This window comes from Desmodus rotundus, chromosome 4, assembly GCF_022682495.2.
Source record: "Desmodus rotundus isolate HL8 chromosome 4, HLdesRot8A.1, whole genome shotgun sequence".
NCBI lineage: Eukaryota > Metazoa > Chordata > Mammalia > Chiroptera > Phyllostomidae > Desmodus > Desmodus rotundus.
The window spans coordinates 96,148,521-96,163,554 of NC_071390.1; the positions used below are offsets into that span (position 1 = coordinate 96,148,521).

General features: G+C 46.6%; 1 protein-coding gene across 4 annotated transcripts in view; it reads left to right on the plus strand.

Moving 5' to 3' along the window:
* The window catches only part of NFKB1 (nuclear factor kappa B subunit 1), a 127,579-nt gene that overhangs the window by 108,570 nt on the left and 3,975 nt on the right, over positions 1-15,034 (plus strand). For all 4 annotated transcript variants that reach the window (XM_053923078.2, XM_053923077.2, XM_053923076.2 and 1 more), the window contains 7 exons: positions 3,581-3,695; positions 8,704-8,905; positions 9,407-9,576; positions 9,899-10,001; positions 12,478-12,602; positions 13,932-13,998; positions 14,360-14,532. In XM_053923078.2, coding sequence (XP_053779053.1) covers positions 3,581-3,695; positions 8,704-8,905; positions 9,407-9,576; positions 9,899-10,001; positions 12,478-12,602; positions 13,932-13,998; positions 14,360-14,532 — 955 coding nt within the window. The remainder of the gene's footprint in view (positions 1-3,580; positions 3,696-8,703; positions 8,906-9,406; positions 9,577-9,898; positions 10,002-12,477; positions 12,603-13,931; positions 13,999-14,359; positions 14,533-15,034) is intronic.

Here is a 15,034-nt window from a genome sequence, read left to right on the forward strand (position 1 = left end):
ATTTTCACTCAAAGAATTATGCCATTCACTCAAGGGTGAGTGGCATAATTTGCTTTTCCTGTCCTGTGACTCTCGCCTCTTGGACTCTAGAATAGCTGGAATGTTCATCTAAGAGCACAGCATTCTGGGCACGAGAACTGAGACATGTGTGGGGAATAGTGCTTTTTGAAAAGCCTTGTTTTATTTATGGAAATAAAATTTGGAATAATATTTAGTAAGCAAATATTTAGAATAATAGCATTTGCTTTAATTATTGGATAATATAATAATAAAGTCTACGAAATCCCCAAAGCACTTGTTACTCCTTTGTAATGAAAGCTTACTCAAGAGAAAGCCCAACAAAGACGCCGTCTCGGCCACGCCCAGCACCCTTAGCACTCCCGGTCTCGTCCGACCTCAGAAGCTGAAGCGGGGTCAGGCCTGGTAGTGTGTAAGTGGGATTCTGTTGGGAAATACTGGGTGCTGTAGTCTTTAAAACAAAAAAAGACAATACAACAACAAAATGATTAAGAGGCAAGCATCATTCTTTCCCGGTTACTGGTTCCTTCTCTGCGCCTGTACTGATGGTCCCCGGTCTGTGACTGGCTCAGACTCACGACCGCTCTGCCCCACATTGTGAGGGAGTCTCACATTCCAACACCGTGCCACCCATTCCCACTGTGACTGAGCTTGTATTTGCAAGGCCACCTGGCTTCTTTCTAAAACAGTTCTCTTCATCCTTTCATTGAGACTTCTAAAATAATCTCAACAGCCTATAAAAATAACGAAACAGCAGCCCTCAGCTTCAAGTCAAATGCCTTATCTAAAACCTTCCTAAAATAGTGTTGACAACGAGAACTCCTTTTCTGCAAAACAGCTCTTGAGTGCTATATTTTAAACCTCAGTTTGAAAACCGAACCGAATTCTTTAGGAAAGTGCCAACCTCAGGTTTCCAAACAGAGACCTTTGTTCTCATTCCTTGCAGCGTAACCAAGGATGTGGTATAACCACTGGCCTTGTTTCATAGTATGAGAGGAACGCGGACATCCTTCTTTGTGTAATGCCATGAACAGCAGAATGTTTTTTAACAGGGTTGAATTATCCCAGTAGCACCCAATAGCGTGTAACCACAAGAGAAAGCAGTTAACCAAGGCAGGGCAGCAGCATTTTAAGTGACACTCCTGGGGACCGCGGCACTGATGAGCCTAAAAAGAACACACACATACGAGTTAGGAAGGGACGGCTGGTGTTGGAAGGGAGGGCTGTGGGAAGGGACACCAGGCGCACGCATTCAGGTGGGTGCACTGCAGGGGAGGCGAAGACACGTAGGAGGACCCTGGACATACACAGAAGGGCCGAGGAGGCGGGCTTCCCTGCCCAAGCAGGAAATCCATACCTTGAGGCCCCCAGACATACTCATGCAATCAGGCTGTCAGGGCTCACCACAGCCAGAGGCCAGAGATCTGAGACTTGGGGACACTAATGGGGGTCCTGAAAGGAATGTGGACAAGGGATACCTTTTGGCCTTCACAGCTCAGGCCTGTTGTTTTCATTGAGCTTGTCATATGAGGCTAAGAATCTGAATCCTGTGGCTATTAGTCATCACAGAAAATAGAATAAAGAAAAAAGTAATAAAAACTTCTGGTATTGGGGAAATTCCCATGAGGGCGTGAGGATTTATGGGGGAGGGAGAATGTACTTCTGCTACGAACTGCTGAGCTGCCCATGGAAATTTTTAGGCTGTTTTTGAAGTGCGGCCTTTTTCTTGGTATATGTGCATCACGTCTGCGTCAGACTTCAGGCCTTTTTCAGAAGTCTGCTTCCAGCCTCTCATTTCAAGAGACAATAGTGAAACTCTGAAATCATTTATTTAAAAATATCTCTCAAGTAATGGAGTCACAATTTAGGTTTTGAGGCCCTCCTGGGAAGATATACGTGCTATTGCTAAGAAAAAGAACTGGACAAAATGGCTCCTGTTGTCTTTAAGTTAGAGCAGATCCAGCCTGTGTCTCCAACCCCAGATGTGCTGCCGTCACCGTGTGATGCTTTAGGTGTGCCCTGCGTCAGTCTGTCCACGCTTTAGGGTGTGCTTCCTCTTAGATGCTCTCCCTCAACTCTTCACGCATTCCCCTAAAGCGGGATTAAGAGATGCTTTGGAGCAAGACAGACCTGGGCTTAAATCCCACTGTCACCACTCACTAGCTCTGTGACCCAGGCTGGTTTCTGTTATACCTGCAAGTCTCGGTGTCATCATCTGAAAGATGAGGGTAATATTACCTACCTCATTGGATCGTCGTCACAGTAAATGAGAGCGATGTATGTCAGGTGCTTAGCGTAGTCTGGTAAATAGACGCTGTAAACAGTAGCCACTTTTTTTTGTTGTTGTTGTTTGTTATTAAGTTAATTTTAATAGTAAGTTTTCTTAACACTTAAAAAAATGTAGTGACTCTTGGCAAATGCCAAGATTTTGATCTCGTTAGTGTAAGCCCCTCGGTTCCATCTGTCATCCTTATTTTAGTGACTAAACTGTGTGCCAGGACAGAAAAGCTGACCCAGGGAACCAGCCTCCACAAAGATCACAGGACAGAGAGGGAGAAAGATTTGTAGAAAATTGCAGATGTACAATTGCAGAGGTCACCTTGAGGGGAGACAACTTGCTCTGCCTAGGAAGTTGGGGAAGTCTTCTCTGAGTACGTAAGGTTTGAACTGAAATGGGAAGGATGGAGACGCACTGTCCAGACAGAGGAAAGAGGACCAAAACCATTTCAGGCCCAGGGAACATGTGCGAGGAAGAAATACATTCATGTTGTTCCTTTAGAAGTTTGCCTCAAGAGTCTTCTTGCACTAGTTAAATGAAGCCTGACTCCATTCTCCCCTCTTGGAATCTCAAAGGATCTTAAGCAACCACCACAGCCCTAACCTGTGTAGCTCAGTTGGTTGGGCACTGTCCTGGTTCGGTTCCCAGTCAGGGCACATGCCTGGGTCGTGGTTTTGGTCCCCAGTTGGAGCTCTTTCAAGAGAGACAGACAGACAGACAGACAGACAGAGGCAACTGATAGATTTCTCTCTCACACTGATGTTTCTCTCCCTCTTTTTCTCCCTCCCTTACCCCTCTCTAAAAATAAATAAATAAATATTTTTTTTAAAAGCCGCCACACTGGGTTTTATGGAAATGGTGGCAAGGCTAGGCAAGGTAGCTAAACTTTTCTGAACAGATCCTAACTCAGGCATTTCACGTCCGTCACCTACGTCAGGGCCAGGCAGGGAACTTCAGAGGGGAAAATGCCCTGAACCATAGCAGGGCGGCAGAGCTGGGATTTAACTCAGCTCTCTCTGCCTCAAAGCCCAGGGGCCTTTCCGCCTCAGGGGGTGAAACCTGAATGCCCCCAGAGACGCGGCATAGGAGCCTTGGGCAGGCAGAAGAGCACCTTCGCCCCAGATTCAGACATTGTATAGATTCAAAACATTTGGGGGGCCAAAGAAAACTACATGTAAGAATCAGATGCAGTCTACAAGTCTAATCATATCTTGGGAGTCTTTTGGGTTTTTTCTTTTTCCATTAACACTTCAGTTGATTATTGCCGTTGTATTTTTGTTCCAGTGTCTTACACTTAGCAATCATCCACCTTCACGATCAGCTTGTGCGGGATCTGCTAGAAGTCACGTCTGGTTTGGTTTTGGATGACATCATCAACATGAGAAATGATCTCTACCAGGTAAGCAGACATATCGAGGATACAGCTGAAAAGTCTATAGTTTGTGTGTGGTGCGTGTGTGTGAGTTACTCTAATGTTGGCAGCAGTAGCAGAACATACAACAAAACATCTTTGCAGGTGATGGCCTAGAAGCCCATCACCTGGGAATGTTTCTCAATGAATTAGGCTGCCTTGCGCTGTCGGTGTAACAGCAGTCACCCCACGTGAAATTCGGCACCCTGCTGGCGGGGGGCACACCTGAAATTTGAGAAGCCGTCAAAGAGTCAACCCGTGTTAGAGGGAAAACCTAGCATAAACGCACCACATCTGTCAAGGAAAGTAAAATTGACAAAGATTAAGTTTGAAAAGGCAACCATTTACAATGATTTTTGAAGTCTGATGAAACACATTTTGACAACATTTAGATTAAATATATATAAAACAAAAGGTGCCGATTAAATCAAAATACAAAAACATGAAAAGGCTGCTTGAGGAGGAAAAAATGTCTTTCAAAAACAGAAAGACTGCGCAGATGCTCAGAGTGAAGAAAACAGGAAACACCAAAGACTTTTGCCCAAATCAGGTTTAAATAAAAATTAGGTGGGCTCAGAAGCCAGTGAGGGGCTCCGTCACAGAGGTCTTCAGAGCTGCCGAGAGAGCAGTTAGGTGGAGCCTCACCGAGGCTGCCCAGTGGGCACGGGCAGGTGTGCGGTGAGGCACGGGGATTAAAACTGCCTGGGTGGAACCGCAGCCTGGGTGCTGGGTGCTGGGAGCCCGGAGACCTGGGCCAGCCTCTGGCTAAGGAACCGACAGGCCCGCAGTCGCACATGTAAGGAGGGCTCGGGTTTCCAGGGCTGCTCCCCGCACTCTCCCCTCTGCTCCCCGGGCACCTTCCCAGCCCCACCAGTCTTCTGTACCAGTCTACTGGTATCACCCCACTCAGCTTGCCTGCCTGTTTTCTCCTTCCCTTCACTCAACCCGAAGGGACTACCCAGTCCTCCTTGGCCTAGATGGTATGCTCAGGTGCCTGATTCAAGCATCTCTCTCACTCTAAAAATATGGACAATGTTCACATACAATCATTTACATGATAAAGGTCCTGTTCCAGTTCTCAGTTTTTAAAGGAGATGACATGAATCATTTTTATTTCCTCAAAGCAAAGTACTAAAACGTTTCCGTGTAGCTGTTGATAGATGTTTATCTGTGAGTGTTTCCTGATACGGTGAAATAACAATTTCCCACTGGACGTAAGGCTTCTGCTCTGGCTGTTGTGCTCAGTAGCAAAGGACAAATGAAGTCAGGGATTCCTCGCTGACTCACGATATAAAATAACTAGGGTGAGGCCCAGTGTTAGATACACTACTTTTAAAGGACCTCTTCTCCAAATATCTTCCATGCCGTTTTGAGGGCGGTTGGTATTTGGAAAGTCATTCGGCTCATAAAGCTTGATTCTCTCAGGCCTGTGGAGTGACTGTTCCTTGTCGCCATCACAAGCATACAAGTCAAACTAGGAATCGGACATTGTCACCTCTCGGTCCTCCTTTCAAAGACTGCTTAACTTCCCTGCCTGTAGGTCAGATTCAAGGAATTACTTGTTTTTCTGTTTATAAATAGGACCTGCAAAGGACACGCACAGCAGGGTTAGGAGCTGTGGTTCATTATGTGCTAAACTCCTTACTGTATCATTTGGTTACATATATTGAGACTCCAGTGTGCCGGAGACAAAACCCTGAAACCGCCGCCTTTGACGCTTCTGAGCCTTCTGGTTCCAGGACTCTCGGGGGGTCACGGGCCTAGTTTCCCCCCCCCCCCTTAGTAGCATTCTGGCCAGTGGGCGGGGGTTCTGGGCCTCCGGTGTGCTTTCTAGGTCTCACACCCATTGGCAACTTGGATTTGAGAGCTAGATACCACTAAGACTAGACTCCCGTTTATCTACTGTAAAGGTTCTCTGTCCACTATTCTTGATGAGAAATTAAATAGTTTGGATTCTTTGGCAGTCATCTTAAGCATGCTCCCAAAATGCCTTTCTTTAATCTTAGGGTGTTCCTGTGGCCATCTGGCACGATCGGGTCTCTGCCCTCACCCACCCCAGAGACATGCCCAGAATAGTCCAAGTCCATAGAGCCCAGAGTTTTCTGAAAGTATTTTTGAAATCTACTCCCTTTAAACCCTGTTTTCCTCTCCCCTTCCCCTCACCCCAGCGTAGACAACCACTCCAGAGCATTTCGTGGGGGTTATTTTGTTTGCATATGTTCCTGTAAGACATTGGGTAGAGAGGTTGCCCGCATTTTTTTATGTCTTCAATTATTGTTTTTAATTTTTTAAAGATGTTATTTATTTAGTTTTGGAGAGAAGGGAAGTGAGGGAGAAAGAGAGGGAGAGAACATCAATGTGTGGTTGCCTCTCACACCCCTCCTACTGGGGACCTGGCCTGCAACCCAGGCATGTGCCCAGACTGGGAATTGAACTGGCGACCTTTTGGTTCGCGGACCAGCACTCAATCCACTGAGCCACACCAGCCAGGGCTGTAGTTTTTAAAATGGCACTGAAGGAGATACATTCCTTGAAGAATCCATGTTGCCCTCCCTGGCCGCATACAAGTCTCCCAGCCCCACTCCCCACTGTAACTATTGTATTTGTAAGTACATTCCCACATATCAGCTACATAAACGTATAAACTTTACTTTTTTTATTTTTCAAGTACAGTTGATACACACTATTATATATACACTATTATAGTGACATACACTATTTCAGGTGTACAATATAGTGACTAGACATTTATGGAATTTACAGAATGATCCCTGAAAAATCTAGTAACCAACTGATACCATATAAATTATTAGAACATTATTGACCATATTCCCTATACTGTACTTTATTTACATCCCTATGACGGTTTTATAACTGGCAGTTTGTTAATCTTAATGCCTTAAATAAGTAGGTATTTTAGTATATTCTCACACACAATCCACATTATGTATACATACTGGTCCTGCTTCACATTAACTTTTCCTTCATTTGTACTTTGATGCAATTACAGGTTCATAGGTGGTTGCAAAAAATGCACCAGAAGCTCCCATGTACCCTTCACCCAGTTTGCCCAGTGGCAGCGTCTTGCATAACTAGAGTTTAGTATCAGAACCAGGAAATTGACAGTGATACGATCTTACTCAGGTTTCGCCAGTTCTACATGTACTCGTTTGCGGGTGTCTGTGTAATGCTTCGTGCATATATTCTTAGATGTGTGAGTGGCTTTGTGCTGCATGTCACTGCATTTCTGCCTTCTCTGTTTATGGGATTTGCCTGGGCACCTGGGTGTGGCGCTTGTTCATTGCTTCAGTTCCTGAGGAGAATCCCATAGTGCACATTTCCCACCTATAAAGTACCTGTTTCCCAGCAGTGGGCAGCTTCTTGCCTCCCACCTCCATAGACAATACTGCGACGAATATCCTCACCCAGCCCCCTCGTGGATTTGGATCGCTCAGATGTATAGGCAGGACTGGGGCTGCTGGGCCGTTCGTCTGCTTGGCTCTGAGGAAAGTTCGCATATGTCCAACAGGCATAGCATAAGGGTTCCTAGTTGCCCGTGTGTTATAATTGTGTGAGATAGAATCCTGGGGTTTAAGATCTAAAGCCTGAAGTATCAGAGAAAGCCTTTGTTGGGACCATGGGAGAAGACTTTAAAAAATTCCAAAACAAAAGTCCTCTCTTACCATAGGGAATTTGTATATGAAAAAGAATTGCTCTAAAACTATAGATGATTCCTAATCTCTGAATAATATTTATCATTTCAGATCTTTTCTCATTCTATGTTCTTTTCCCATCTCCCCAAATAGCATTTCTGACTAATAACAAAAGCTTTTATTTATCTACTTGCTTGTTTATGTTTCGAGAGGAAGGATTTTAGCCAATAGCCTATATATCTAAAGTTTTGAGGATATCATTCCATTTCAAGCTGGGATATAGTCCTAAAAGATAAAAAAATAAAGGGGAGAATGGGGATTTGGCAAAAAAAGAAAATCCTCTCTTGTTTCTGCTGTATTAAATGTTCACTGTAACTGAGACGGCCGAGCGCCTTCCATCCAGTTCTCGTGTGCTGTGGTCTTGCTGCGCCAGCCAGGATGTTGGTAGCTGTCGCTGCTACAGTAACGCTTACTGAGAGGGAGCGGTTAAGCAGACTGTCACTAGGCGGGCTGGATTTCCCAGGCTCCTGTGAAACAGGCTGATTTATATAAAAATATATTGCTGTGCTGTCAGTGACCTCAGTTCTGTGAAAGATCTTTCGTGACTGTCTTAACTTATTTTGAAAACACACAGTTCTTAAAACATCTCATTTACATTGACTGAGATGCTACTTCATGGGCAGGGGAGTCAAATGGACTCTTCACTCACCTATTAGGTGTCAGCAAGCCAGCTTGGTTGTCCATCTGAGCCCTCTTAGTGAGGCGGTGCTGTGGTCTCACTTACGAAGTGTAGAATCCTTTGACAGGTTTTAAAACGGGGGCTAGAGAATTCTGTTGATTGGCCTCATGGAGCCAGACCATGGAATGATACTTTTTAATTTAACAAATTCATTTTCTGTGTCAGTATAGAATGACAGCACCTTTGTTAATTGGTTTCTCTTGAGTGGTTCATTTAAACTTCTTCAGTAAAACCATAGCCTTGATTTGATTTGTTAACATACGGAATTATAAGCTGAAGATAGAGTCCTAATAGAATTTCAGGAAAAATAAAATTACTAATGGGTGAGTTAATAGATCAGAATCAGTGGGCTGAAGTGAGAAACGAGAGCTGTTAAGAATTGTAAATAGAGAAATAATCTTAATAATTGAGTGGCTAAAAGTTTGTCCAGTATGTAGATTTCATTAGCATGATATAGATCAGGGAGCAACTGCTCTACAAAGGTGAGGAGTTAATCTGGGAATGAAAAATAGCCCATAGTATGACTCCATCTGCTGCCAGGCTTGTGGGTTATAAGTGTTTGCTACTGACAGTGTGATCTCCTGCCCCTTCTCCAACTTCCCAGACGCCCTTGCACTTGGCAGTGATCACCCAGCAGGAAGCAGTGGTGGAGGACTTGCTGAGAGCTGGGGCGGACCTGAGCCTTCTGGACCGCTTGGGTAACTCTGTTTTACACCTCGCTGCCAAAGAAGGACATGATAAAATTCTCAGTGTTTTACTCAAGCACAAAAAGGCAGCACTACTTATCAACCACCCCAACGGGGAAGGTAAGAGAAGAATCACACGTTGTGGTACAACCTTCTCTATCTGCTTTCTAAACAGTTAGTGGGTATTGGATAAATGTGTTATATGATTTTACCCAAAGTGCTTTGCTTAATCACCTAGAGGTCACCATCTCTTGTGGGAATTTCTGTTGCTCACCGTAGCTGATTCCTTTAAAGATGACTTGGGAAAGTTAGTCAGCAGGAGAAAAAGCAGAGGCCTGAAAACACTGGGCTTGAAGTGAAGAAAGTATCATTTGTTCAAAGAATGTTTGTCTGTTTTCGGTGTCTCCTGAGAGCATCAAAGGAGACTGTGGGTTTACGTGCAGAACAGCTGACTGCCAGCGCCTGTAAAGACTTACCGGGAATAGAGACTCAGCACTAGCCGTGCAAAGACCCATCGGCCTCCCCTTTCCATGGATCAGTTCTGTCACTTCCTTCAGCTCCACTGCGACCCGTCTTGTGAGCAGCCCTCCCACTCTGACTGTCCTTGTGCTTGGGCCGCAGGTCAGAGTGCCGTTCACACAGCCGTGATGAGCAACAGCATGCCATGTCTGAAGCAGCTGGTGGCCGCCGGGGCGGACATCAACGCGCAGGAGCAGAAGTCGGGGCGCACAGCGCTGCACCTGGCTGTGGAGCATGACAACATCTCCTTGGCTGGCTACCTGCTCCTGGAGGTACAGGATGTACTCGTTTGCCTTTGCTTTAAATTCCGAGGGAGATTTAGGGAGCTCTTTTGTAAGATGGTGTTGGTAACAGCCTTTCTGCCTCCGTTCCTCTCTGTCTGCTTCATGTCCATGCAAGGCTTCGGAGCCGCAGCCGTAGACGTTCCTGTCGCCCATTGCCTGGGAGCCCTAGCTGGGGATAGTTTCAACGGCAGAGCCTGCCCCAAAGAGTAACTGTGCTAGTAATATAACTCAGGGAGCCATGAAGACTGGGGCATGGGGACAAAAGGACAAGACCCTCGACTAACCCTTTTCTGTTGGGGCCGGATTGTAGGGTGATGCCGACGTAGACAGTACCACCTATGATGGAACTACACCCCTGCACATAGCGGCCGGGAGAGGGTCCACCCGGATGGCTGCGCTTCTCAAAGCAGCAGGTGAGGCGGCCTGGCCGGCAGTTGGGGAGAATGTGACCAGGAACGCAAACCCAGCTTCAGTCCAGCAGCCTGTCGCCGCCTTTGAGCCACAGATCTGCTGCTGAAAGGCACACGTAAAAAAGTTCTCCGGCCAGTCACACTTTAACTGCCGTAAAGCACTGCTGGGACTGTTTTCCTGGGCTTCACCTGAGTCACATGAGGTTTTACTCTCTAATTCACCTGTTTGGTTGGGGTTGGGGTTGTTTAGCTCGGCTCCCATGACAAGAGATCTTAAAGTTCAAGTAAGTAAATGCCTTTATAGAGTTCCGAGTAGAAACCAGTCTCGTCATGTCAGAAGGCCTCAGGAGAGAAGTGTGTATTGGTGTGAGAAATAATTTAAAGACTCCTTCTGCAAGAAAGGTCTAGAAGTTGAAGTGACCGGAAACAAGCGGGCGCACACTGAGTGCTGTCGTGTTCAGGGCACTGAACGTCACCAGCGTTTACTGACCACCTGTGTGCCGGGCGTCTCCCATGCACGTCTCATTTGATCTCACTTCATCCACCGTAACCCCTTGAGATACATCCCATTATTATGATTATTCCCATCTGACAGCTGAGGAAACAAACTAGAGAGCCTTTGTGTCTGAGCCCCAGGGTCCCGGGAAGTGGCAGAGCGATGAATCGCACCTTGCCAGGCCGAGCTTCCCAACTTTGTTCTCCCTACTGTGCTTCCCTCCCCTGTGTGGCTCAAGGATTGCAGGTGTTATGCCACCTAATCCTCTACTCCTTTGAGGTAGAAAAGTTATTCCTGCCCATCCTTGAATCTCTATTGCCTTGACTATTTAGAACCTCAAAAACTATTTAATGATACTGGTATCTCCAACCTGGCATGATGTATCTGATTTACTTTAGAGGTTATTAAATTTTTTGAGAAGGTAAATGCTTTATCAATTCAGGAAAACAGAGCAGGTTACATACCTCTGTAAAAAGCTGAGTCCAGAAAAATGTAGGAACTTCTTCTCTGGGGCACCACCTTTTTCTGACAAGTAAAATCATATCCCAAATAAACAGCAGCCTTTTCTTTTCTCCTTTGTCTAGTTAAATTTTCTCCTGAATAAGCCACTCTGCTCAGGTAATTGGGGGTCTAACTAAGAAATGCCTTCAGACAAGAAGCTGCAACGCTTTCAAAATGCTTTCTGTTGAATTCTCAATACCCCATGGAGGGGTAGCAAGGAGCCGATTCCTTAGTAGATAAATGAAGAAACTCACATGAAAAACCTAGTGGTGAGATCAAAGTCGTGAAGAAGGCCACTTAAGGAGCCCACGTAGCTCAGCTCCTCAGTCTTCAGTCGTGTGAGTTGTTCACCTGAGTGTCTCCACCGTTTTCACGGTCAGGTGACACTCACTGCCTCATAAGCCGGGCCAGGACTGGCAGGATGCAGTAAGAAATGACATGAAGATCCTCCTTCGACTCTACTGGGCACTCCCTGTTGTTAAAGCTAGTACCAATCAGATGTTCTCCCAGCAGGATAACAAGTTCTCCTCCTCAAAAGGGTTTGCTGAACTTCCTGCTGTTCATTAGGCATCGAGTTAAAGACTCCCTCAGGAAAGTAGCCCCTGAGCCTTGGAGAAGTATCTCCAGCTCTGATCTTTGAGTTACTTTTGGTGTTTCCTGCTGCAGGCTGAGAAACAGACTAGATTTTCCTTTCTCTCTCTCTCTCCCCCTCTTTTTTTTTTTTTAGATTTTATTTACATATTTTTAGAGACAGGGGAAGGGAGGGAGAAAGAGGGAGAGAAACATCAATGTGTGGTTGCCTCTCTCGTGCCCCCTACTGGGGACCTGGCCTGCCACCCAAGCATCTTCCCCAACTGGGAATTGAACCTGCGAACTTTTGGTACTCAGGCCTGCACTCAGTCCACTGAGCTACACCAGCCAGGGAAGGACTAGATTTTCCAAGATGAGCCCTTCATTCTTCGATAACTCCACATCCTAGCAGAGGTTATTTGGTGGTTTTTGTGGGTGGTGGTCAGGGCCCTGGCCGTGCTGTGCCCAGGAATAACACTGAACATGTAGCCAGCAAGCGAGCGGGCATCTTCAGTGTTTTGAGCAAATAGGAGAGGAAGTTGAGAAATGCACATGAATTTGAACATTAGGACCTTCACCCTGAGGGCGCACCCCAGGCTCTGTGAAGTGCTGTCATTAGTCCCCAGATTAAAGGCTCCTGTTCAATTTAAAACTGTCCTACAGCGTTAAGTACAAGAGTCAGAGTTTCCAAGTGTTTTGCTTCAAAAGTGTCCTTGGTTATGTAGGGTATCATCAGACACCTTTACAGTCAAAATAAATTAGAATTTAAAAGACGGTCTCTGGATATTTCAGTAGAAATGTTTTCTGTGTTTCTAAGTAATGTTTTTATACATTTATACAGTGTGACCCCCGCAGCAGTTGGAAGTTGACAAGGTCTGGGTTTACTCAGTGCTGTGTAACTTGACTTCACAGGAGCAGATCCCCTGGTGGAGAACTTCGAGCCTCTCTATGACCTGGACGACTCCTGGGAAAAGGATGGAGAGGATGAAGGAGTCGTGCCCGGAACCACGCCCCTAGACATGGCCACCAGCTGGCAGGTGAGTTTAGCTCCAGATTGATGGCAGCCCCAGGGGAGCCAGAGGCTCAGGAATGTAAGAACGGATGGTCTTCCTGGGTCTTCATTCCCCCAAGCGTATGCCTTTTATTTCTTAACAAAGTCTGCTTGTCAAGAGCTGTGTTTATCTTGAAAAACTTATCCATGAAAGATCTAGGTCAGCAGAGTTCTGAGTGTAAAGTATACGCCTAATCAGCTCAGAGTTAAGTTGTAAGAGAGGGCTAGAAGAGAGAAAACACAAAATTCACATTAGGAATTACCCATTCTGAACTCATGTCAGAGTTGTCCTGTCTTAATTTCTGAAGCTAGGATAAAATGTTACAGTTTGCCTGAACTTCGGTTAAGTGATTTCTCAAGTTAAAAGGAAACTAGAGATTCTTCTGAGGATTTCAATAATATAAACAGAGTAAACAGACTTGAAGCCTTCCCCAAAACTCCACCGCCCAGAGATCTCAAGGTGAAAAGCAGCTACCAGGTCGCCCTGGCCCAGCGAGAAGAGCCAGAGCGAGGGCCTGGGCAGCACACAGATCTCCACACGACAAGACCAGCGCTCTCGCGGGCCCGCTCTGCTCCACGCCCAAAAGCTGCTCGTGGCTGCCCTGCGACCTGTGTGCATTGAGCTAAGTGACCCTGGCAGAGACCACATGGTTCTCCTTATACACCAAGCACCAGGCTTTCCCAGAAGCCTCACCACAGAAGGCAGATAACCCACTTCAGAGACCCAAGTCATCCTGCCACAGGTCAGCCAGCCGCGAAGTGACTGCAGAGAACACAGAAAGGCCCCCAGAGCTATGGGATTTTGTTTGTTTAAGACTTTTCTGGCCCCTGAGTTAGAATGTAGATGGTACAAGATTAACACCAAGCCCTCTGAGCATTTCCGTACCTCACTCTGAGCAAGTTTGTAAAACTCATTCTCTCCAGTCTTTTACTAGGAAGGAGAGGGCAGTGAGGGGACACAGCTTCCCAGCCCTGAGGAAGTCGGCTCTCGCCCGGCTCGCAGGGAGACATCACTGACCAGTGACCCTCACCAAGACACGACTGACTGGTAGCATGGACTGCCTTTGTCCCTGAGAAGGACCTGGCCCGTGCTCTCTGTGAGGCTGGGCTGGGTCCTCCAGCCCTCCTGGCCCTGTGGCCCGGAGGGCCTGTGTACCCCTGGGCCATGGCACAGACTCCTCCCCACTCTTCTGTCCTCGGGCACTAGGACTGCCTAAGAACGACATTCAGAGTTCTTGATGACAAAAAAACAAATGCACATTTCCCTCATGGCCCCTTTAATGTGCACTTGTTCCCCATGTTTTTCTCCCCACAGGTGTTTGACGTACTAAGTGGGAAACCGTATGAGCCCGAGTTTACATCGGATGATTTACTGGCGCAAGGTGAGTTCTTCTAACCAGCATTCTCTCCCCACTGTCAGTGGAAGGGGGTGGGGAGCACCGGGTCATCCAGGGTGTCTGCAGAAGGCCCAGAGCCCATTGCAGAATCAGGAGAGCCTGGAGGTGTGAAAGGGGAATATGCAGTTTAATCTCTCACCTGCCTCCACAAGATAGCAAATAGGTAAAGAGAAAAGACGAAAAGGCAATTGAGATATTTTCCTGAGTACTGCTGGCTTCTGACTCTCAGGTGAAGGAGCTTGACTGCCTCCAGGAGGCGTGGGAGGGTGGGCAGGGTGGGCCATCACCCTGTCCAGCGTGTCCCCGTTCAGCCAGGACAGCCGTGTTTCCTCTTCGTTTCCTTCAGGAGACATGAAGCAGCTGACCGAAGACGCAAAGTTGCAGCTCTACAAGTTGCTGGAATTTCCCGATCCAGACAAAAACTGGGCTACTCTGGCACAGAAACTAGGTCTGGGGATACTCAATAATGCCTTCCGGCTGAGCCCTGCTCCTTCTAAAACTCTCATGGACAATTACGAGGTACGGCACCCCCCGACGTCACTAACCACGTGTATTTGCCTTTGTTAACATTACTGCTGGGCACAACCCCCTTCCCTCCCCCTTCATTCTGAGGAAGAAAAGCACATCATTGCCCATGTCCTGGGAGGGTGGCCCGGGCCAAGGTCAAAGCCCTCCTTCCTAGAAGGCTGTTTCCAGATACCTAGAGATGCTCCCTATTTTCAAATACCTTGAGATTTTCTGCAAAAATGCTACTAAGAGGGTCAGGATGGTCACAGAACTTCTATCTCCCTGAGCAAACACGACAGCCTCCAATCGACAGCCATTGCTTCCTGTCCCCAAGATGACGCCTTGATCACGTGTCAGGACAGGGAATCGTCTTTCTGTGAGGTGACGACTCATGGAGCCATTACCTGTTGATTTCCAAAACTAAAAGATAAAAAAATGGGTGAAATTATTTTCTTTTGAAAACTTTATTGATAGCTCGTTCCTCAGTGCTTTTAGAGCTTCCGCTTAAATAGGG